We start from the raw sequence: 26,003 nt of genomic DNA on the forward strand, positions 1-26,003 counted from the left end.
TTAAAATGCAGTGTTTATCCAAGTAAGAACTTCCTTAAACTCCCATTATGACCCACATCTTCACTACTGGGCCAAGATCTTATCGGATGAACACTGTAGTAGTCTTGCAGGTGAAGCATTTGATGCAATGAAACCACATCCCACTAGAAGCAAAGGTGTTGGCTGTAAAATGCAATGTTCCACCAGTGACACTAGCTATAACACTTTTTTAAAAAAAAGTCCAGACCACAACTTAATGTTTCCCTTTTTGTTGCTGATGCCTGTCTAGTCTATAACATGCTTGTGCAAAAGAGCATTTTCACTTAGGATATGCCCATGCTGCGTTCCAGATGGAATGAGTATACTGCTCACAAGCATGCCTGAGAATCCTTTAGCACATGTCACTACAAGGCATGCAAGTTCTACTAGCAATATAGCTGGACTGCTCAGGATAAATGTTTAAGTGTACAGCTGGTGCCTCTTTCAGGTTACTAGTGCTCTGAAAGCTGCCAGGGCTCTTCCAGGACACACCCCTTTCTTACCAAACTGGGGTTCTAGGTAATTGCCCTGTGGTAGCTTCCTACTAGTAACATGCAAAGTCACACTGCTTGACAGACACTTGTGTTTGGTATGTAACCAGCACTTACACCTGGATGGTAAACAGCAAACTCAATCAACACTTTTTGCAGTGAATAGAGCAGGTAGCATTCAAAAAATTACTGATTAAAAGTGGGTAAGGTGTGAAGTCAACATCTTACTGATGTCAGTTCAAGACAATACTAAAAAGCATGCTTTTTACCATTAGTGTGTAGCTGGAATAAGACCACTTCTTTAGTGGAAGAAAAATAAGTTAAACAAAATGCACTCTTGCAGGTTTTTTTTTTTTAATAGAGAAAATGCTGCTTTGAGGTAGCCTTGCACCAACTGTCCTTTGTAAATTCCATACCACCTTGAAAAAGAAACTTGTGAAATAGAAAGGCAGTTACCATTAATATGGAACCCCAACCTATTAAGTTTTACATATTTGTCAAACAGTGTAAAGTAAACAGCAGGGTGGTCTTATCTATAATTTCTTTACAGCAGCCCTGAAGTAAGAGTTTGGAACCAAACTGATAGTTTATTTGGGGTGTTACATTTTGCTATAACATGTAAAGATTAAAGCAAAGAATATATCAAAACACCTTTTTATTGCAAATACATGAAGGCAAGTTAGGAATGTAAACATTTAAAGACTCCTAAGAGGAGGGAAAGAGAATCTAAAATCAAAGCATTACATAACTATTAGAAATCTTTATACATGGGAAAGTGATAAGCTGGGGTGACTGTCTCAACATTAGGTGGTTCTGTTTAATGTTTATTAAGGGCAAAGAACATTACATAAAAATGGGAAATGTTCTGCTGCACTCCTATATATTTGAAAGAGACTAAGCAACTTGTACTCCAACATAATGTTGCCTGGATCATTTTAGCAGCTGTGAATTTAACATTGTATGTATCTAAAAAATATATACAGTATATACTTATTTATAGAACAGTGCTTGTTTTTACCATCCTTTCCAGCTCTATCAGGCAAAAGAAACAATTCCCCTAACAGAATTGCTTCAATTTTATTGGCTAAGTGCCCTCACATAAACCTTTGTTTGTGAATAGGTTATGGCTGCTCCTACATAGATGTTACTTCAGGAACATTAACTTCAACTAATAGGTTGGCACAACAAACTTACAGAAAAAATGTATTTTGTAGATAATTGTACTTCTCTAGAAATCATTTTTGCACCTACTATCTTCACACCATATTAACACTTCCCTTACAGTCTGTACCAGACACACCCTGTGTACCTACATTTTGCTGACCACACATTACATCCTCTTCTTGCATTTCTGAAAGTGATCTAAGCAATCAGTTGCTCATCTAGGGTACATTTACCCACTATTGATAGTGTGTACTGGTCACCACTAACGGGTCTGTTTCTTCTTACTGCTAGATGTTTTGTTTGCAGAATCTTGATCCTTTTGTGACACTGTAGCTGCCAAGCTAATAGGAGGAAGAGGCAATGGTTAAAACAACTTATTCTCTCCACCGTCTGTATGGATTTTCTAATTAATATACATACAGTAAACCATATGAAAACTGGATCATATACAAAGATCAGTTCCTCAGTCTAGGTCAGTGATGGCTAACCTGTGACACTCCAGGTGTTGTGAAACTACAAGCCCCAGCATGCTTTGCCAGCTATCAGCTAGCTATCTACTGGCAAAGCATGCTGGAGCTTGTAGTTTCACAACACCTGGAGTGTCACGGGTTAGCCATCACTGGTCTAGGTACACACTACAGTGTTTTTAGCAGATTATCAGACAACGACTGACTGGCCCGATATCACAATAGTGTGTACCCTGGAACATTAATCGTTTCAGGGTATATGAAATAGTTGATTGAGATTTTAAAACTGAACCCTGTTCAGCAATGTTGTACCAATCCTGCAGTGTATGCACTCAGTTTAGAGAGTCACAATCTTTTCAGCTGATGGTAGAACATGTAGAGTATGTACACAAATCAACATGCTGATCTGGACTTTTCTTTTTACTCAGTTATTGGTAAATAAAATACTGGGAGAATTTCTGTAGTTTGTACCTAGCCTTGGTTTTGATTTTTTTTTTTCTTCCAACTGCTTTTTCTATACATATCAGTTTAGACAATGCTCATGTAAAAGATTAGCCTACTCAACTTGTTTATTCAGTTTGTCTGCTAGATAACATCATCAGACAGTTGTGTTTGTGTGCTGCTGAACTGGCCCTGTCTTGTAAAAGGATATGTTAAACAAAACGCATGTTAAAAAAAAACATTGAACAGTTGGGCACTACAGCATTTCTTTATTCCTGTTCAGTGCTGCATGGCTGTACACATTATTGCCAGATTTATAATTTCTCACCCAGCCTATGATACATACAATTTGTATATAACTGGCACTCATGTCCATTTGTACAGATGCATGGCATTGTAACCCGTATTTATTTTATTTTTCAGTGACAATTTTCTGTGTCTAAGGCAGCTCCTCATTTGGTTTATTAAAAACCTATAAATAAGGTGTGGAAACTGAAGTACGTAATACCACTTAATAAAGCTTTGGAAGAAGGACCAGATCTTTTTAAAAATTAGTAGGCACAGGATTAGGAATGTCCTGTTCCACACAAACAGATTTCTTGAACAGAAGTAGCTAGTTGCTCTCCTTTGAAATCACTAACGCAGTGGATACCAATATTTCTCAGTTCCAGGCACCCTTAGGCTCTCCAAATTTTTTTCAAAGCACCCCTAAGCCAAAATAATTACCAAGTAGTCCCCTGCCTTGATTGGCCCTGGCCATAGCACTAGTGGTTTCATTGACTTCTACAAAAAGGTCCTTGGACCAAATTCTCTCCCACAAGAAGAGTCAGTGCCTGCGCTTATGGGCCTATGATTAAGTTAGACTATTATCTGGGAAAGTTAAAAAAAAAAAAAATATTACAGGACCTTTGTCCATTCTAATTTGGGAGTAGATTCAGATAAGCAAGACATTAATAGAGTTGGCCTAGTAACCAAGGCCAATCCCTGCCGACTGAGGTACACAATCTTTGCTTAGACATCACTGTCGCTGTGATATGTCTAAGCAAAGATTGCTTAGACAAAAAACTGCTAAAAAGGCAATAGGCCAAATACCTATTACATCCTATGTAAATAGATTATTTCTGATTACGTTTTCTGTGCAGCTTAGATCTGATCTAAGCCAGGGTAACACTGACAGGTTAAACAGAATAAAATACATTTGGCCAAATGTCAAAATAGTTTCTCAAAAATAACAGTGTTACGTGGGTTGTACTAAATATACAACAAACAACAATGCAGTAGTATTGATTTGTCCTCCAAAAACCAGCAGATGCAATGTGGATCTTAAAAACTTTAATATACATAAAAATTTATTAAAAATACATATACATACTCATACTATATGCAGATAGTTTCAATGATATATCAAGGGAGATACATACATTAGGTGCACCTATGCAACACTTCCCCAAATTGTACAAATATAATCAAAACTTATACAGAATCTCACAATAATATTGCAACTGAGACCTCTTAGGATCATATCAGATTCAAGCTTGGTAAAGGTGTACTCATAACACAAGGAGTCCGTGGTGTCACGTACTTTTGATCACCAATTAAGGATGTGCAATGTTCCGAACTTATCCAGACGATGTCAATTAAACGGTGAGTATAACTTTAGTCAGCATAATCATGTATAAACCATAGATATATAAGCAAAAAAGTCATCTGTAGTAGAAAGCATAAGCTAACCCGATACTAAGATCGAAATGACATGCTCGATCTGCACTGCTGACTCCGTTACTGGCGGACTGCCAGTGTGTTACAGTCGGGATCCTCCTCCCGCACTGAGCACCAGGACCCTGGTTCCTATGTATACATGTGCCGAAAAATTCTCTGATGAAGTTGTATTATACAACGAAACGCGTAAGATAGGTTACCCAAGATTCTAGGGTGATTGCTACTCATACGCAGAACCTGCTTACAGAGCTCACACCAACATGAGAGCCAATATTGGAATTGCGGCGGTTGATGACACCAGAAAGTACCGTAAGAGACTTTCTATATAACCATACATCATAACATAGGACGGAGTGGAAAAAATTTTCGGCACATGTATACATAAGAACCAGGATCCTGGTGCTCAGTGCGGGAGGAGGATCCCGACTGTAACACACTGGCAGTCCGCCAGTAACGGAGTCAGCAGTGCAGATCGAGCATGTCATTTCGATCTTAGTATCGGGTAAGCTTATGCTTTCTACTACAGATGACTTTTTTGCTTATATATCTATGGTTTATACATGATTATGCTGACTAAAGTTATACTCACCGTTTAAATGACATCATCTGGATAAGTTCGGGACATTGCACATCCTTAATTGGTGATCAAAAGTACGTGACACCGAGACACCACGGACTCCTTGTGTTATGATTACACCTTTACCAAGCTTGAATCTGATCCTAAGAGGTCTCAGTTGCAATATTATTGTGAGATTATCTGTATAGGTTTTGATTATATTTATACAATTTGGGGAAGTGTTGCATAGGTGCACCTAATGTATGTATCTCCCTTGATATATCATTGAAACTATCTGCATATAGTATGAGTATGTATATGTATTTTTAATAAATTTTTATGTATATTAAAGTTTTTAAGATCCACATTGCATCCGCTGGTTTTTGGAGGACAAATCAATACTACTGCATTGTTGTATATTATTTTGTGACGGGGACGCAGACCCCGTGCAGTAGATATTTGCCCTCTTCCATTTTTGCCCCAAGAGATTTGGTTTGTTGATTTTGTACTAAATATAAAACAGCAAAATTTTGTAATTATCCCTACTAATAGGAAGAAATATGCATAAAATAAATAAATGAAAATACACCCACACACAGGATGGGTCCCTATGAAAAAGGAGGTGTTATAGTAATAGGCCATGTGATCCACTATAAATAATTAATTTGTATTAATGTGGAAACATGACTTTCCCCACAGGCCTCCCCAACACCTTTCCTCATACTTAAATTGAGGTATACGGTTTGTGGGTGACCTTCTAGAGCAATGAGCCTTTCTATACTTAGACGAATTGCAAACTAACCCCCCCTCATTTTAAAAACTGTCCCCTCGCTCCTTCTAAAAGGCATGAGCGCCTCCAGTTACAGTATTGCTCTTGGCGCTATACTAATTAATGGAACCAGACACATGAGGGAGTGGGAGAGAGACCTGGGACCCACACCCTCTGAGTCGGACTATTGAGAAACAATTAGATAACAGGTCACCACCAGCTCCATTTCCACACTGATTAAAGAGAAGGCCCATAAAGTGTTACTACGGATGGTACTTCACCCTTGATAAGCTTTCCAAAATGTATCCCTCTAGATTGCTGCCGTGGATGTGGACAATAGGGTTCATTTATACACATCTGGTGGTCATGCTAGGATCAATGGTCCTTCCTCCTCTACTATCCTCTCTAAGATGCCAAGAAGTATTCAGCTAATTTGGTCTCCCATATTCTCGCTGCTGTGAGATGTTCAATTGTCAAGACATAGATGCAGAGTGACCCTCCTAACATCTTTGCTTCGAAAACATATGTTCGGTATATTTCCCAGATGGAGATTTCCTTATGCAAAATGATGGGAAGACAAATCCCATCAAATCTGCACCCTGGCTTTATCTACAACTCGAATCCTGTTCCCCTGAATCTTTGTAGTACTCCATCTATAGCCAGGCCTCAAGTACTCCACTTATCAAGTTGAGCTCCTCACCAAAACTATGCCTTCCATGTCTCTGCGAGGTGTTTTATTTCACCTGTGATAACCAGGCACCCCCTCCTCCTACACCTCCCATCCCCATTTAAAAATTAAAGCTGTTTACATTAATGAACAAAATTTGAGTTGTTTTAGTTTTTGGAATGTTCGGGCTGTTTTCAGCGCTGTATTCTTATTACGGTTGTTCCTATCAGGTCCTATATTATGTTATTTGATTAGGTTTTGTATTTGAAAAATTCCAAAATAAGTTGAAAAAAAAAATAATGGATTGTATTAAAGGAAAGGTGTTATCTGCATGAACACATTAATTCATACCTACCTGACCCCAATTATTCTAAAAGCTTCAATTTCTGTGTGTTTATTACCAAATCCTATACAGTCTGCAAAATACAATACTTATGAAGAACCTTCCCTGGAAAAAGCAAGTTTATTCACTGGGGACAGGGGATTAAAAAAATAAATACAAGCTTATTTTTCCTTTAGCTACAGCTCAATATAGAGAAAATGAAGACAACAATACCTGGCTTTAGTTTGTGTCTCTGCTTGCAGTATTATCACCTCCTCTTCCTCACTGTCAGACAGCGTGATTGTATCATCTGCAATATGAAAACACACTAAGTGAATTAACCTAGAATAAAACAAACAATAAAAATAATACAGCATGGCTAACTCCATGATGTAGCTTCATGCTAAACTCGTATTATCTGCTTTGTAGGCCAGATTCTCATTTTTAGAATGAAAAACTTTTTACTTGGAAGTGACAAGGAAGATGTGCATCATTTTTCCCACACTCTGAGGATTAAATAACGGAATCTTAATGTGGTTGGCTGTCCGGTTTATTTAGGATTGCTTGTCAACTTAATGATGTATACATCCGACCCTGAAGTTTACACTCAAACCAATCTTGTGATAAAAGAGTGGTTTAGAAGCTGTCTGAGCAAAATTATTTTCTCAGATTCTAAACTGGCACCAAATCCTACCTCTATTAGTAAATCTGGCAGCAAATGGCAGATTTACATAGGCACTAATGGTTATATAGGTGTGGATTCAAACAAACACTTCATAGCTAACCACCATTGAGAAGAAAAGCAACAGCCAGTTTCAACCACTATATATCTGCAGATAACCCTCTTTCCCATAATTCCATTTCAAACCTGGGGCTGCGGAAGGCTCTAGAGACACAAAGTGGTGACGCACTCATCAACAGAGGACATGGATTAGGTGCCGTACAGGCGGTACCCATAAATTCTGCTGTACAATGGCGCTTTTATCTCCTATACAAATGCTTACAGTAGAATGTATGGGATGAGGCGTGTATTTTAAAAAAACAAACATTGAAACTGCAGGAAGCAAGGGAGGTTCTTCTAGCCAATAGGATTAAGTTGGCCTACCGCAATTGTAGACAAATATTTTCTGTGGGGTAATAAACTGGGAGGATGTTGGCCTTTTCAGAAAAGTTACTTTTATTTCTAAGGTCAAAGATGGCCAGGGAACCTTATTTCACACCTCAGTGCCAATAGCCAAAGTCTTCCATATATATTACAAGATGCTATACAATCTGGCAACACCTTTATCTACATCCAAGCAGGAGTCTAGATCTTTACATATAGATGCCTACCTGGGCAACACAGATTACCGGATAGTTACGGATGAAACATGACTACACTTAGATCAACCTAACCACTGTGGAGCCTAAAGCAGCAATAGACTCCACCCCCTCCAGGAAAAGCCCTGGCCCAGATGCCTTCACAATGTCATGTTAGAAGACCTTTAGATAACACATTGAGATCTCATTTAGAGCTTGAAGACGAATAGGCAGACATCCAGCATTTTTTTATCCAATGCTTTTGAAGCAAACATTTTGTTTATCCCAAAGAGGTAAGGGACCCAGCCCTATGCTCATGCTATATCACTATAAAAAGTGGATATTAAATAACTCAAAACGGGGTTGAGGCGGTTGGTACACATTTGAGCAAGAGTGTATGCACAATGGGGAGCGCAGCCAGGGACACCCCTTAAGTTATGAATCGGATACATCTGGCCTCTTCCTCCAACTATGCTTCTCTCTACTGATGCCGAAAAGGCATTTGATAGGATCATTTGGCAATTCCTGTTTCTCTAAAATTCTATCTTTATATGAAAAGCCATGGGCTATAGTCAGAATCAACTGCATCCTCTCAGACCCCTTCACCAATGGTACAAAACAGGGGTGCCCCCTGTCATTATTATTATTATTATTATTATTATTATCATTTATTTGTTAGGCGCCACAAGGTTTCCGCAGCACCGCACATAGTACAAACAGTAGACTATACAGGGTATAACAGTACAGAACAATAAACAAAAGTACCAATACTTCAGAAACTCCAGGCAGGCAGATGCAATAGACACGGAGCAGAAGAACAGGTAAGGAGACAGGAGGGAAGAGGGCCCTGCTCAAGCGAGCTTACATCCTAAGGGAGCGTTAAACAGACCAGGCACAAGAGGAGCCAGTTGAGGGAATGGGAGAGAGGGGAGAATGAGTGGAGGAGATGGGGGTTAAGTGGATGGTTGGTAGGCTTTGAGAAAGAGGTGAGTTTTTAGTGCACGTTTGAAGGAGCACAGAGTAGGAGAGAGGCGGATGGAGCGAGGGAGGTCATTCCAGTGAAGGGGGGCTGAACGGGAAAAGTCCTGGATTCTGGAATGGGAAGAGGTGATCAGAGTGGAGGAGAGGCGGCGGTCATTGGCCGAGCGCAGGGAGCGGGTGGGAGTGTGAATGGAGAGGAGGTTAGAGATATAAGGGGCAGTAGAGTGGGAGAGAGCCTTGTAAGTGAGGGTGAAGAGTTTGAAAAGAATTCTGTGGGGGAAGGGGAGCCAGTGTAGGGCAAGGCAGAGAGGAGAGGCAGAGCGGTGTGAGAGGTAGATGAGTCTTGCGGCCGCATTGAGTATAGAGCGGAGGGGGGAGAGGGGGGAGTGGGGGAGGCCGGTGAGGAGGAGGTTGCAGTAATCCAGGCGAGAGATGATGAGTGCGTGTATGACGGTTTTGGTGGCCTCCTGAGAGAGAAAGGGACGGATGCGGGCGATGTTGCGTAGTTGGAAGCGACAGGCTTTGGCAAGAGAATGAATGTGGGGGGTAAAAGAGAGAGAGGAGTCAAGGGTAACACCCAAGCAGCGGAGGTGGGTGACAGAGGAGATGGTGGTGTTGTTAACGACAATGGAGAGGTCCACCCTTATGTTCATATTGTGTATGGAGGTTCTGACTAGCGAAATCCGCACTAATCCCAGCATTTCAGGGATTCAGGTGGAAGACAGAACATAAACTTGTACTTTCTGCAGACGATTCATTAGCCACTTTGACGAATGCAGTTGTTACTCTTTCATAATTATCAAATTTTAGAATTAAATATTTGAAGTGTGCAGAACTCAATATCAAGACACTTGAACATATAATCTTGAGTCTATAAAGTGTCTTTGCATTTAAATGGTACAACTCACAAATTAAATATCTGGGCACCAACCTAATAAGAGGTACAAATAATCCGTGTACCGCAAACTTTTCACCCAAACTGATAGATGTACGTTCAGACCTCTTGAAATAGTAAGCAAAAACAAAACAAAACACAGAATCTTTCTTGGATAGGCAGGGTCAATGTAATAAAAATGAAAAACAAACTACTTTACCTCATTCAGACCCTGCCAATTCATACACCTAACAGATCCTTTAAAGATGTTCATTCTGCCATCAGGGACCTCGTCTGACAATGCATAAACATTTAGGGGGACTATAGTTGCCTAAATTTCTGGATTACTATCAAAAGGAGTATGGAGTGGACATGCCCTGATCAAGCCAAGCAGTAGGTTACTGTGGAAGAAAAGTCTCACTAGGTCAATCTCTGCCTCATATAACAACCCACAATCACCTCAACTTTGGCTCACTGGAAAAAAATTGAGACAATCTGAACAAATTTCTACACAATTATCCCCCCTCCCCCTGACCTCTCTCACAAAAAAACTTTTCTCAAGGTCAGGCACCTCACATACTTAATTGATGTTCAGCTGGTGCTCCCAGTGTCCGCCGGGTGGTTAGTAGTGGAGGAATCTGCCCATTCCAGGCAAATAATGAAGAGCTAGCACTCCCAGATAAGGAAAGTTGGGCCTATATTCAGCTCACACACCCTCTTGGGAGTATAAATAGAAACACTCTAGGTAGAGAGCTAACTCGCTTTGAGCTTCTCTGTACCAAGTTCCAAAATACTATGGGGTATATTTACTAAACTGCGGGTTTGAAAAAGTGGAGATGTTGCCTATAGCAACCAGTCAGATTCTAATTATCATTTATTTAATACATTCTACAAAATGACAGCTGTAAATATAGCCATATGTCTCTTACACCTATAAACTTCTGGTAACTTACTTATGGCAATCTCCTTCCAGATTTACTCAAGCTTGGGAGAGAGATTTAGGAGACACAATTAGGCGCTCCACAATGGGTGTTACCGTTAGGATTATAAAAAGTAAAGGAAAAAGAAAGTGGAACTGAATCCTGTATAGCAAATGTAGAGACAAAGTTGTGGCCTCTACCTAGACAATGACTACAATAGCCAAGACTCCTGAGTTTGTTAAAGGAGCACAGGCTGGTTTTGTCACATTGGTACTGATGACTGAGGAGAACAATCCCAATGTCAGATTCCTTGTCAGGTGATCACCAAATATACCAAGGAGCAAAACACTACCACTGGCAGCTCTGGCACAGTGTAAACTGAGCAAAATCAACAAACATGCTGGTCTGATAAGGATATGTGGTAAATGGTTAACACACTGCACATGAAAGGTAAAGGAAGTAAGTCTAATTTTTCTCAAAAAAGCAGTTAACTTAATAGGAAACAGATTATCAGGATCAGATATCTCTGACCTGAAGTGTAGACAGCAAGATGTGGAGGATCCATTTAAAACTTTAGACCACAGCATACAATACAGAATGCACAAAGAAATTCCAAATTGTTGCAATAGTGTAATGAAGAGATATTGTGAGGACAGTGGCTGAGTCACAAGGCCCTTCCATCCTGAAATAGACACTCTCCAGCACAACACCCCCAAGTACAGACTTTGCAGCAAGTGGAGAATAACTGGAAAATGATTCCAAAACAGGTAATTCCAAAGCCCAATAGACATATAGAAATATAGTTCTCAATCAAATACAAATATAACTAATTTACTCTACAAAAATACAATAGGAGATATCCTCAGAAATGTATTAAAAAAAGAAATATAAGAGCATGGATCACTCCCGAATACAAAGGGTATAGTGATGATAGGGAGCAAGAGCTCCAGCAACATGGAGCTATAATATATCATTTATATTCCTCTGTTAATATAAGAATACATTAAAATCATTCAAACACAGTTTTCAATAGGGATGGACTACGTGACAGTAGCCAAATAGGCAAGACTGTTGAAGTGAGAAATTAGCAATAGTGACATCTCTGAATAAGAGACAACTTCCAGAAGATGGTATGCACATGCCCTCCAGGCAACACATGTAACCCCAATAGCTGTATAAAAACACTCCATTATAACAAGGCAAAAAGCAAAGTTGGGTTACAGGCGGGTCAGTAGGTTGAGTGTAAAGAGAATAAATGTAAGTTTTACATGAACTGTGTAGGAGTGGTAATGGGTACAATATTTTAGACAAAAAAAACAACAAAAAAACATCCCAAACTGGAATCCATTGCAATACAACAATCCTAAGCACTGAACTAAAAGAGAAGGCGGCTGCAGATTGAAGAGTATATTTATCAAACCTTCTAAAAAGGAAAAGTAGTTGTTGCCCATAGCAACTAGATTCTAGCCATCATTTTCTAGAATGTCCTGTATAAAGGATAGCTAGTATCTCATTGGTTGCTTTGGGCAACAGCTCCACTTTTCCTTTTAGAAGGTTTGATAAATGTACCCCTAAAGTCTCAGTTTTGATTACATTTAAGCACTGGAAGTGTAAACCCTATCTAAAGAACAGTAAGAAAACAGCCTGTCAAACCCCAACTTAATAATCCTACCACCCACGGAGAGCAAGAGCAGGGTCTATTTCCTGTCACACTCCAGCATTAATCTAGCTTGTCCCCTATAATAAGTTTGCCAAGCAAAATTGTGTGTGTGTGTATGTATACATATTCATCAAGATCTATATAAATCTGTAAAGACTTACATTCCATGCTTTTCTTTGCCGTTTCCTCAATTATTTCTGGGCTCTCTGGGGATGTTGGAACAGCTTCACCATCATCTTCATCATCGTCTTCTGATTCCTCAAATTCTCCCCATGCATTTCCAATACCCTCTCCAATCTGGGCAGTGCCTGCAGCCCACACAACTGGCTTTGACACACTAACAAAAGTTATGGAAAAACAATCTGTCTCGAAAATAAGATCTATGATCAATGTTATATCTGCATCAACTTTCTTCTTCCTATCCAGGGCTTGTTTGTACCTCATTATCCAGAACAAATTGTAATTCTATTTTCTTCTGCAATCTATCATATACACAAGAAAAATAAAATACAATTTTGCCGTCTAACAGATTTTCCAGGACAGATATAGCTTTTTTTCCCAAAACCAGATTAAATTAAATTAAAGTATTACATACACCGATCAGCCACAACATTGAAACCACTGACAAGTGAAGTGAATAACATTGATTATCTCGCTACAAAGGCACCTGTAGGAGGTGGGATATATTAGGCAGCAAGTGAACAGTCAGTTCTTGAAGTTGAATTGTGGGAAAAAGCAAAAATGGACAAGTCTAGGGATCTCAGCGACTTTGACAAGGGCCAAATTGTGATGGCTAGACGACTGGGTCAGAGCATCTCCAAAACGGTAGGTCTTGTGGGGTGTTCCCGGTATGCAGTAGTTAGTACCTACCAAAAGTTTTCCCAGGAAGAACTGGTGAACAGGCGACATGTATATGGGCGCCCAAGGTTCACTGATGCATGTGGGGAGCGAAGGCTAGCCCAGTCTGACTGCTACTTTGAGGTCTAGTCCTACCCTCCTGAATATTTGTATATTCAGCTTGGAGGGGTAACCAAACCTCTGGAACCAGAGTCCTGGAAGTAGTTTGGGCAGAGATGTAAGGATTAAATCTCACAGCCCGGAAATAGCAGAGCCAGAGAGGACAGGGGGAGAGAAACAATCACCCAGCCACTATGTACAATGTTAAGGGTGTGAATATGAGCAAGATTGATTTGTGTGCAAGATAAGTGAATCAACCTGGACTGGTTAAAGGGGTAGAAGGCTTACTCCATGCCAACTTGTATGTGTTAAACTGTATAAAATGAGCAGAAATGCACCATGTAAGTTGTATGTAACATTGGGTGTTTAATGTAATATCTCTTTTAAGAGCTATTGATAACATATAATTGTATTCCTAAAGATCCTGCTCTATTCCCGCAAGGATACCTATATCTGCTGTAGTCCTCTGACTTGCAGAGTAGAGTTAACATGCTCATCCTTCTCCCATCTGTCCTGTGTTAAACCCAGCATCCTCAGTCAACGTTCCACCTACTACCTATAAGTTACTAGTGATGGAGCAAGGTGGTGGTATTCTGCTACAAGTACTGGGCACCATGTTGGTGTCCAGTTGACACTTGCAGTCAGTAAGTGTCTAGAGGCCAAGTAGCACCAGTAGAAGTGGTCAGTGACTGAAAACTACTATCAGTAAGAGGATCTCCAAGACAATTGTCTGGGGCACAGTGGGCAAAATGCGCTCATCCTGTCACTTCTAGGTTGCAAAAGACCCCCTCCCCCCAAGAGCTGGGGTGAAGCGTGCACCTTGAAGAGCACTCGCAGAACATCCAGGTTATAAATTACCTTTAGGTTTCAATACCCCTTCCTGTTAGGTTGTAACGGTTATTCCTCTATGTATAGTAAAGTGAGGTGGGAGATGGTGGTTCTAAATATTAACAATACTAGAACGACTACCAATAATAAACATTAACCAAACCTGGAGGAACTGTGCCGTTCTATTATTTAGAGATGCAACTCCCCAAAGACCAGATGTAATATAGAAGGATACACATCTGATGGCGGCTCCGATTTAGAAATGATTTCTTCAGCTTTGCCTTCAACATCGGAGGTATCTACAGGGGTTTTCTCCATTTTTAAGGCAGTTATTTTTTGACCAGGTAGGGACTCTGCAAACCCAAATTTGCCTCCTTCTTTCCTGTAAAAAGAAGAGTGGATGATATAAACACCTCCATGTTTTATTTTCTCTATGTACTACACATTACGTCACTGACCTGACTTTTATATCATTCCCCAGCGCATTCTGAATCAGCTCCGTTATCTCAGCCACCTTCACACCAGCTACCTTACTGCACCTCAGAACCTGTGTGTACCAATACACAATAAGCACAGTGCTCAAAACACTTTTAAATCACAGAAAGATACCCTTTTGGGTGCAGGAAAAATAGTTTCAGTGCACTTTTTAGACACAGTTAATCATCCCTGGCATTCAATGTTCTGAACAATTTGATACTTCCATTATTTTAAGGTAAAATTCTTAACATCAAACACAACTTCATCATATCACAAATATCAGTTTCTCTAGGAAAGATTATGTGTATTTTGCGAACATTGCCTTTAATGTGGATGGCAGGTACAGCAATACTATTACATCTGAAAAAGTGTGTCAAAATAATATAGCGTGGCTTGTAACGTCAGTACACAGCCAGATTTGGCTTATCCGAGTCAAGATGTTTACAAATTCCACCATAAAAATATTACACAAAGTCATGAAATATCCATTAAATAAATTTGCACCACAATGTTTCAGTACATGTAATGGTTCGGACACGGATGTATCCCTACACCCGCACACTACTACTTCCAGCCATGTACATAATGGATATATCTACTATTGGTCACCTGCTGTGACTGTCTGACTGCTGATAAACAGTTGCAGCCACTATAACTGGTGATGACAAGCATCCTCCAGAAGTGAGAGGATCAGCTTTCAGATACCAGCTTCTGTGAAAACGTGTCTTTGAATAACATTTACAGGAGTATAGCTCAGAGTACAAGAACATGGAAAATACTTTGGTGAAATGCTGCATTGTGTTTTGGAGTCTTTAATAAGGTTTTAATATTGTATGTAAAAATATGAAGGATTGGCCCTGCCACCAGAGGTGCAAAAAAGTTCAACTGGTAATTTTGTCAAAACATAAAGCTCACCAGATGTTTGAAAACTGCTCACTACCCAAGCACAATTATTAATAAAATGGATTCTCAGCAGTAAAATAGGCAATTTTTTTTTTTTAACCTAAGGAGTTGTAGCAAAAAGGTGTGTGGTTATGAGACTTGTATCACCTGATCTTTCAGCAGCATGATTCCTCCACTTGACTGGATGGTACAAATCTCTCTGTGTTTATTCATAGCAATCACTAGAAGACCATCCATGACCCGTTCTTCCCGTTCACTAGGGTCTACCAGCAAGTATGTGCTAAATGCAAAATGATCAAAAGCCAATACATAAATATGGTAACAATATAAACAGATCTGATATTTGCAGAGCAAGCAGTAGTCTACACCGATTATTAACATTAGTGGCCTTTACTTCAGTCTTTATAGCCATATTCCTGATTGTAGATGCGACAGACTTTATTTTATTATGTTTCACTTGAGGAGACCCTGTCAGGTCTGCCCTCTTGAAAGCACTGAAGGATCCAGTGTAACTGAAGCTATAGAGCTTTTTATATCGTTTTCAAATTAAATGCATCTAATGGTTCTAGCAGGCAAGACACACAAGTCTGCATGGAGAAGTTCTTGTGAAACCACTGAATTGACATCACAGGATTTCCTTTTCAAGCGAAGAAGCAGCACGATTCACTTTGTACGCTATACACTCTTTTCCCATATTGCCCTCTCATTACTCCACTCCCCTTTTAATTAACACTTATGAACTTCCTTTCTACCTTCGTTCCTTAACTGTAATATCCTCAAAATAAGGCAGCTTAAATCTTAGTCATCGTTTCTACCTTTCTCTTTCAATCTGCTTTTAGTAGATGGTGATAGATCATAAAAATCCAGCCCTCCTACACATCTTATACACACACGTCATACTGACTCGGCACACTATAAATACGATCCAGCAAACCACAAACATATCACCAATCTCACATTTTTATAACGTATGTTATTGAATGACGGCTCAGACTAATAAACTAATCTTCATCATGACCTCTTCCTCTCATATAACCTCAAGCTTCTGGCAAGAACAAAAACATAGCTCACACAATCAGGCACTGCCTTACCTGTAGCCCTTTCACATGGAGGCCTCTACTTAACTCACACCTCCAGGTCTGGAAGCAGACAAGGGGGTACATTTACTAAACTGCGGGTTTGAAAAAGTGGAGATGTTGCCTATGGCAACCAAGTATGATATGTAATACATTCTACAAAATGATTGTTAGAACTTGATTGGTTGCTATAGGCAACATCTCCACTTTTTGAAACCAGCAGTTTAGTAAATATACCCCAAGGAGGTGGGGTTGGATTCCTTGCCAATGATTTGAGTACACTTAAATCTAAAAAGAATACTATACTCTTCTATTTCTCCTGGACGGCTCTGCTGCATTTGACACTTGACCACTCACTTCTCATATAAATGATACATTCCCTTGGTCTTCAGTACTGACCTATACTGGTTCTCATCCCACGTCTTCCTAAACTGCTCCTTCAGTGTTTGGTTCTCTGGATTCATCTCTTCTCTGCTTCCATTAGCAGTATAATGGAATAATGGATAATTCGCCATCTAGTTTGAGGCCATTCCATGCCTCCAACAAGACGACTTTCCCCAAGCCTCCAAGAGTTATCCGAAAACTTGCCTATTCAAGCAAGCTTAACAATTTCTATCACAACCGTTTTAACCTCCACCAGAATACCACCTCCCAACACTGCCAACTCAAACTTATAATCTATTCTCTTTTATACGTAAACAACCAACACTGCTGTGTAACAATAATATAGTCTCCCCAAGCAGATTCTTCCTTATACCGTCGAGCTGGACACACATGCAATCTGTAACAAACTCCTATAGTCCTATAGGTTGCAAGCTTGCTATCAGGACACTGGCTCTGCCCTCTCACAGACAGATGAGTGCAGCACACAGTGCTCTGTCATATGTCACAATAACTATACATCTCTTATGTATGGCAAATATTTAATTCACAATGCATACAAAAGTTGCTTAAATGTTATCATTTCACTATGTATACGCACATACAGGATAATTTTACTGTTAAACATTCACTTTATTTTCTTCAGAGTCTACAACAGACTTGTCATAGCCCACGTATGGAGTATTTCCATAACGACTTCAGTGCTTGTGGGACAAGGGAACATGAATGTCTAAATGGTTTTTGATGTCCCAAAGCTACCCTAGACTCAACATATCCAAAACAGAGCTTATTATCTTCCCTCCTGCCAGAATTGCCACCTCCCCTTAAATCTCCCTCACTGTCAATAACACCACAATTTCCTCAGTCTGCCAAGCCCGCTGCCTTGGTGTCACACTTTCTCCCAGCCCTACAGATTGCCAGAATACACCCTTTTACTACTCAACACGTTGCCAAAATTCTTATCCGTTCTCTCATCATCTCCCTTCTTGACTACTGCTATCTGGCATTCCCAATACCCTTATACCCACACTTCAATCCACCCTAAATGCTGCAAGACTGATCTTCCTCTCTCACAGCCCTATATTTGCTGCACCAATTTGCAAATCCCTATACGGGCTCCCTGTGTCCTCCAGAATCCAATTCAAATTACTCACCCTTACCTACAAAGCCCTCAACACCACCACCCCTATATACTGCTCAAATCTCATGTCAATATACTCTCCCTCCCAACCACTTAGATCTACCTCTGACCTGCATCTTGTCATCTCTGGTAACCACCTCCCACTCGCACATACAAGACTTCTCCTGTGCTGCTCCCCCACTTTGGGCGTGGTAGGGAATTCCATATCAGACTTTTCCACAGCCTTCAAATCTTTAAACGTTTTCTAAAAAAAATCTCTTTTTTTTTTTTTTTAAAGCTTACCTTATCCCTGACGATGCTACGCACACCAGTACATCCTCGCAGCTATCCCAATTTCCACTCTAAGCTACACTCACTCTTGTTTCAGCTGTGCCATCTTCCCTTTAGAATGTAAGCTCTCTAATGAGCAGGGTCCTCCATACCCTTTGTTTTCATGTCTGCATTTACTTTATCTGCCTTGTATGTTTTATGTATGCCCAGTTTTCCCTACTGTACAGCGCTGTGGAGCACTGTGGCGCCTTACAAATCTAAAATAATAAAAACAACAACATTTTATATACTTTAATTCCTTACCCTTGCTGGAAAAATGCAAAGCTGACACAAATGGGCATGTGGTGGATGCTGAGAGGAACAGGGTCACGTTCTTCTGGAGAGTACTAACCAAAATAAGACAGTACCAGGATTTTCATTCAAGAAAAATGTGAAAGAATAGATCAAATTCATAAAACATATAAAAGACAAAAATTATAAAATTGCTATATGGAGATAAAAATACACTTTTCCATAATTCTTCCAATAGTTACATGCATGCAAACCAAGTAATCACGGAATATAAATCTGAAATGTATTAATTAACTCAAATTGGTTTTCCCTATTATGATTGCTCGTAGATCCAATGCAAACTGTATTGACTACACAGTAAAAGGTGTTTAGGGGCTTTTTCTGTATTCACCATTATCATTTTCCCTAAGAGGCAGTGCACTTGACAAAAAAAAACAAAAAACCTGAATCCTCTGCCTCCAAACAACATCAGGTTATCATTAGCCCAGTAGACACACACAGATCAAAGATCAAGCAGCTGCACAGTATGCATATTCCTGGGAAGGCAAGTCTGTGCCCCTCCTACAGCACATCATAGAAAAAGATGAACCTGTACATACAAAAAGAAAAAAAATCCCTTTTTTTTCATATGCAGTAGGGACAGACAGATCACAGAATGTCCCAAAGTAAACATCAACGCAAGAGGAGTAATTTCTAAGAAATAATAGTCTTTCCTGCCAGAGGCAGTTTACAAAAAAGTCAACATGCATTTTCTAGAACGTCAAAAAAGTAAAAAGATTAAGTGGGTGCCCTGCAGATCTGGTCCGCTAAAGTAAGCTGTCCCTACCACGCTGCCCAAGAGGGATAAACTGCAGTGTTCAAGTTTGCTATAAGCCTAGAAGGCACGGACGGGGCTCCTTGGCAACTGAGTAAGCCCACTCAACTCAGGGAGATATCAAGTGTGGAGTGGGACAAACCGTTTCCTGTGGGCATTGAAGATAACCAACTCTTTCTCTTGGAGAGATAAAACCAGCACACAGTGAACATGAGATATTGGAGGACAAAAAATAAGAAAGACTGGAACTGCCATAGAAACTCCAGCCCATTAGCAAGATATGTCCTTTTGTTTCAGGATCTGACAAGACAGAGAAAAAGTTTGGAATGAAACTTTAACACTGGCAGATGTCTCTCTTTGGAGTTTCCCCAAACATCCACAGATCCTGTATGATCCAGTATGAGTAGACACTTACATAGGTCAAAGTGTTGGCGACTCAGAACGGCCACCACCTAGTTGTCTACCTAGTTGTAGATCACCCATAAAGCTACAGTCAACCTCTACACCCATCGCAGGATTTAAGACCCTTGGGGCTTAGAGTACCTCTGATTGTTCCAGTATGCCACTTCCATGGTGCTGTAAATATAAACCCTGATTGCTTGGCCCTTGAAGTGCACCGTCCAAGCATTCAGGGACAGTTAAATCCCAAATAAGTACCAAGATGTTTAAAGGTAGGGAGGATTCTGAAAAGTCTACATCCCTTGGAAGTGGAAGGCAATCTTTCATAGTAACCACCTGTCAAAACTGACTGAGAAAGGTCTATCCACCATCAGATGACGATTGGTCAATCCACCACCTTTAGGAAGCAATCATCCTGAAGATGGTTGTATGGGGTTCAAAAGGTATATGATCTGATGGAACATATGAAACTACGCAGGTGTGTTGCTTATAAAGGGCAGACTATAATCTTTATTAGTCTCATATTATACATATGCATGATGTACTGATCAGGAGGACAGACTAGACACTGGAGTGAGAGTAAATCTTGTCCTGGAGAAGGAGCATCCTCTGCTGCAAGCAGCCAAAAAGGAGGCCCAGGAATAACATGGAGTATGAGAGGCCCATCTTCTATGGCCTCATTTATAATCGAGCCATTGCCTTGCAGGGTCTGGATTGGCAGTTTCAGATGCTGAATCGTTAGTTCCCTGGATCAGGCTTTCACCAGGATATTGTCCAGATATGGTAAGATCATGACCCCCAAGGTACATAAAAGTGTGTCCCCTGGAAAGCAAAATAGAGATAGCACGGATAATCCTCCTGGATGAGGATGAGAATGTGTCATTGGTTTTCAGAGATAACAGGAGCACGCTTTACCTCATGTCCTGGATAGATCACCAAGCAGAGTTTGTTGAGGGCTTTCAGATCCAAACATGGGCACAACATATAACCATTCTTGTGCACCAGAAACAGTTTGGATTAAAGTATAAGACCCTTCTGATGCTCTAGAACCAGATAGATAACAACTGAATTCAGCAACCTACTGAATGATAGTGGAAAGCTTTCCTGTTCTACCAGGTCCTTAGGATTAGGAAAAAAAAACGTGAGAGAAGGAGAGGAGAATGATATCCAATGGCCCCAGATAACAATACCTGAAAAGAAGTAAAGCCCCCACCTGGTAGTCAAGACAACTTGCCAATGATTGATGATTTGGTGTCCGCCCGATAGGAAGCCCTTCTTTATTTTCACCGTCATCAAGCAGCTTGTCTGAGACTTTAAAAGGGTGGTGCCAGTACTGGTTAATTAAATGAACTCTTGCACTGTAATTTTAAATGCTTAGGTCTGTCCAGTGCGAGAAAGATTTTTCATTTCATGGGTGCACTTGATGATCATATTGCCCTGTGTGCCACCATTGCACTAGCAAAGGCTCTTAGTAATCCGACAGTCAATGGCCACATCTTCCGTGTAGGATGAAGCGTTCTGAATACATAAAACTAGTTGCATCAACTTTGCCCTGAGTATACCATTCTGTAACACTTTTATGCGTTTCTATGCCCACATCAGCAATCCAAGCTGTGACAAAAATTGGCCAAAGAGCAAACCCACAGGTTTCCCTGAGTGGTCCATGCAATATCTGGAGACTGGATGTTTAGTTAATATTGGAAAGGTTTCCCATAACTCCCAGACACCTAAAGAAGGGATATAGGGCTCCAAAACATTGCTAGGCAAAAAATAATTTGTCCGAGTCTTCCTATTCCACTTCCAGCAGCTTGTAAAGAGAGAGAGAGTGGAGGGAGTGGAAGGAAAAACATGAGTATTATTACCTAAAAATGTAACAGAGGTTCGTTCTGATCTTTAGGGTCATAAAAGCACTACCCCAAGACAGTTGATGGAAGAATCTACTGTCAAATTGTCTGAAACACTTGTGTCTCAAAGAGCATAAGTCCTCACCCAGTCTAGAAAGGGCCAAAGTGGACTAAAAAGGGAATCTAGCCTTGGATCTACACATTTTGTGTTCCTATAAAGATGCTGGAGGCACACAGTAGTACTAATCCATCTTCTCCTTGGGTACACTTGACCAGAGCTTGAGGTCAATGACAGAGGTGTATGCAAGTCCAGCATCATCAGCGGATGGACAAAGGGGTGTCCAGTGGCCGGATTCCTAGGTGAAATTTAACCTTTCATCTGTCCCCCTCTACTGCAGATCAAAACAAATTAAGTATACAAGTCAAAACATAAAAACAAATAATTGTGAAAAATATGTGCCATAGTCTTAGGTTGTTTAACATTGAGAATTTATTTTCAGTCTTCAGAAAAGTTCAATATAGCAATATAACCTACCACAGTGACCTCTTCTCCTTGGACAGATACGTCGGGCCTCCTGAAGTGACATAATGCAGCAATAGCTGCTATGCTTGCTGCATCAATTATGTTACCCTCATGATTTAACAAGTGCAGGTCAACACGAATCTGCCACACCTATAAGCGAAGAAGGAAGCAAACCGAAATTGTTACATGTTACAAAAGAACAGGAGGTTGATTTTTAACCAAACTTCTCAAGTTTCTCACTTTTTTTTTTCCCATTAAAGCCTCCCCTTCCCACACTAGTCCTTCTGTAGATGACCGTATTTTCTTGAAAGGGTGAGTGACACCATTTAGTAGTATAAAGCAGACAAGCACACAATAACAGAAGCCCATAAACAAATATTAAAGAAATACAGATTCTTGACTTATCGGATATTGGAACCTGACCTACATGGTACATCTTCTCTCACTGGACAATCCTTGGCACCCCACCTTCCTCTCTGTCTAGCTCGAGGTTGACAATAAGTAGTGACAAACTTACAACTAGTTCAGTATTTAACAAAAGTGCTAGAAACACAGATAAACTAACTACTTTTAATAATCAAAAACAAATGCATCTCACCTTCTCTCCTGCATGAACGCAAAGTGATTCAGTGTCAATACACTTGGAGTTCCTCAGGCACCTCTCCAGCAATCTATTGAGTTTTACCCCCAGCTCAGACGGCCTGGAATATTAACATACATATTTAGCATTCAACAGTCAAATATATCTTAAATTAAAGCTGCCCTGCTGGTTTCTGGCAGCTACCTTCCTGGTTCAAATGCTGGAGATGCCATAGGTGAAAGTTCAAGATTGAAAAAGAGAATTCCTTCAGTTGGTCGGTTCATCTTGGGGGCAACAAGTTCACAAGACACCTGCCCAAGAACTCTAGAAGAGTAGAAAATAACATTTAATAGTGACTCCTTGTAAAAAATAAAATGTAAAAAATGTAGTTTAGCAATACCCACTGCAAACTGTGTATAACTAAACTTATACAATACAGCTATAGTTTACAACCAATGATGCTACATAAAAAAAAAAATATTTTATACACGTAAAATTTACCATACGTTATAGAACTTGATATTTCACTAGGTTTTTATATAACTCTGCAGCTGAATGCAAACTATTCTATGATATTAGCAGATTTAGGCTGACTGCCGCTGAGCTGGTATTACAGGCAGGAAGCTTGTTGTGTGAAGGAATATATCTCCTGCACTATTTTATCTGAAATATATCCAGTTCTGAAAACCTCCTCAAACATATATATTTATTTTTGATATTGAAAATGTAAGTCAATGGAAGTTCAAAGTTTTACAATGAAGGCAACTAAGAGATGTGGCGGTATCCACTGGCGAATCCTCGGTGTCTGCGGCTGCATACTGTGTGCAGGTCCATTCAGCAGAGACAGGCAGACAGAGAGTCCTGCCGGCTGCTCCGATTGCGTTTTAAATGCAATAAGAGCGGCCGTGCAGCACACTCTCCCTACCTGTCTCTGCCGAACGGACCAGCACACAGTGTGCAGCCGCAGGCATGCTTAGCTATCAAAAATGGGGCAGAGACTAAATCGCCCCCCCTGTAAAACAGAACTCTAGATCCGCCCCTTGCGGTATGGCAGACCCCCGTATACCAGACCACATCAACCACTGCAAATTTGAGTATGTTATTAGTAGCTCTTTTAAATAAGTCAACTTGTAATTTAGTAATTGACTGGGATTTAATGCAAGATGTAATAAACTGCAACATTGTCTCAAAGTAGTGCAGTCAAGACACAGTGTAGGGTTAAAATGGCTAGTTAAATGTATATATTTTCCCATCAGCCTAAAGATTAAAAGTAATTCATATGCTATCAATAAAACAACATACCTTGTTTTCCCAAGCTCAACAATACAGCAGCCATACTCCGTTCCAAATGTTATTTTAATGTTTCTGTAATCATAGGTTTGTCTGCCATCAAGACGCTGAAGATATAAATAGAGAGGTAATAAGTCAATGTGCTTATACAGATTAATACAAATATAATGTAAGCATTATGAAAAATAATCAAGATAAAATGTAAATTTCACTAAATCTTTGGCTCTAATGTTTAGTGATCTTTACGATTTCGACTGTGTCGCTCAAAACAGATATGAGACCACTATGATGTGCATGCCAAGTAAGTTAAAATGTAGATGCGAGGGATGACAGAGACAGAACTAGACAACTCACAATTATCACATAAATTAATAGTGTAAATCGCGGGTTACACAGGTGTTTTTGGAGTATACAATATGTATATTTATGTTATGGGGTTTCGTACCTTCTTTTCAGTGATTGACTGGAGCAGGAAAGCTCTCTCGCAGTTGGACAGCGGGGTCTCCCTCATACTGACTCCTCACCTGTCAAATTATAAGTTGATCTTTTACCTGTTTGTATACAGTACATACATACAGCGTTCAGCTCAATTCACTATATTGACACACGTGGTAAGTGACCAGCGCCTGGACTGTCGTCATCAGTGCGCGCAGTCTATTCACCGCCCACAATTACGTTCCTGCTCCGCTGTCACAACAACTACGGCATACGTGCGCATACACATTCTGTCAGTCTAGTTGACACCTGGGCGGGGTTATTAGGCTCGTGTGGTAGTGTGGTAAATGTGTGTCTCCAAACTGATTAAACAAACGCTTGACAAGCGGCCATTTTCTTGTAGATCAAAATCCATGGATACATAAGCAATTATCTGCCGCAAAATGGTTGTTTCATGTAGCAGATTACGCTTTGCTTATTGACAATATTCTGTTTTAATGGTGAATAAAAATAATAATGAAAATGATACATTAATTATAATTAGTAATTTACAGGTGGATTTCCTAATCACCTTATCCATTAAGCTAAAATTAACTATAAAACTCCTAACAAAAATCGTCAGACACTGCAACATAACCTATTTCTCATTGATAAGTATAGAACAGCTGATTGTGTGAAAATTCTATTTAGTAAACCAGTCTTTAAAATCACCAAACAATATTGTGCTGGTTTCAGCATACCTCCCAATTTAGGTGGGGCTGACCTGATTTGAGGACTCTGTTCCACCATTCCAATCAGGATAAATTTGTCACCCGTGTCAGAAAGTTTGGTGGTATGCTGCATTTACCGCGCTCTAGTGGCAATGAATGGATGTTGTGGGATGCTCCCTGTACTGATTCCTGGTGCTCCAAAATTGGGAGATATGGTTTCAGATGCTCAAGATATGTTAGAAACCAGTGACATGAAAAAAATACACACACACATATATATATATATATATATATATATATATATATATATATATTCAGTTTTTTTTTTTTTTTAAATCACACACAGACAACATGATTGTAATTCCCTCTTGTAAACAGGAATTACAATAATGTAAAACTCCTGACATTGTATATGCTAGGACCCAGAGGAGAGACACAAGGAACGGTTGCTTAGCAATTGAAGGCTTGGGTGAGCTGAGCACAACAGAAGCAGAAGAAGGTGGGATTAAGGGGAGGAGGTCCTGGGATCTCCAGCATTAGGGGAGAGAGTCGTGGCTGGCTGCCACAAAGGCCAAAGAACATTATGATACAGGAAAAGACAGAGAGAATGTGAGTGAAATGTTCTGAGGAGAATATATTAGAAAACATGGAATAAAAAGCTGTCAGAGAGACAGAATAGACAACAGAGCTAAAGGCTATAGTGTAACAGGTCAGGGGCTTATTGCTTAGTAACGGG

General features: G+C 40.0%; 1 protein-coding gene across 1 annotated transcript; it reads right to left on the bottom strand.

Annotated features, from left to right (window-relative positions):
- Nucleotides 1-1,149: 1,149 nt before the first annotated feature.
- On the bottom strand, nt 1,150-24,816 carry EXOSC9 (exosome component 9). The gene is made up of 13 exons (XM_075200319.1): nt 24,731-24,816; nt 24,568-24,646; nt 24,135-24,229; nt 23,037-23,156; nt 22,851-22,953; nt 22,265-22,402; nt 18,685-18,767; nt 15,661-15,793; nt 14,592-14,680; nt 14,369-14,515; nt 12,510-12,685; nt 6,849-6,924; nt 1,150-2,014 (listed from the first exon to the last, which is right to left on the bottom strand). Exons 2-13 carry the CDS (start codon nt 24,631-24,633, stop codon nt 1,936-1,938), a joined length of 1,305 nt encoding a protein of 434 aa, XP_075056420.1. The 5' UTR covers nt 24,634-24,646; nt 24,731-24,816; the 3' UTR covers nt 1,150-1,935.
- Nucleotides 24,817-26,003: the final 1,187 nt, after the last annotated feature.

This window comes from Mixophyes fleayi, chromosome 1, assembly GCF_038048845.1.
Source record: "Mixophyes fleayi isolate aMixFle1 chromosome 1, aMixFle1.hap1, whole genome shotgun sequence".
NCBI lineage: Eukaryota > Metazoa > Chordata > Amphibia > Anura > Limnodynastidae > Mixophyes > Mixophyes fleayi.

What these genes read in the sequence shown, in the direction of transcription:
- EXOSC9 (XM_075200319.1), bottom strand. Translation starts at nt 24,633, where the DNA reads ATGAGGGAGACCCCGCTGTCCAACTGCGAGAGAGCTTTCCTGCTCCAG. An exon ending in AAGGAGAAGAGGTCACTGTG is followed by an intron (nt 18,768 to 22,264) that starts GTAGGTTATATT and finishes TATTTTGGTTAG; the next exon opens with TACTCTCCAGAAGAACGTGA. An exon ending in GGGAATGATATAAAAGTCAG is followed by an intron (nt 14,516 to 14,591) that starts GTCAGTGACGTA and finishes TTCTTTTTACAG; the next exon opens with GAAAGAAGGAGGCAAATTTG.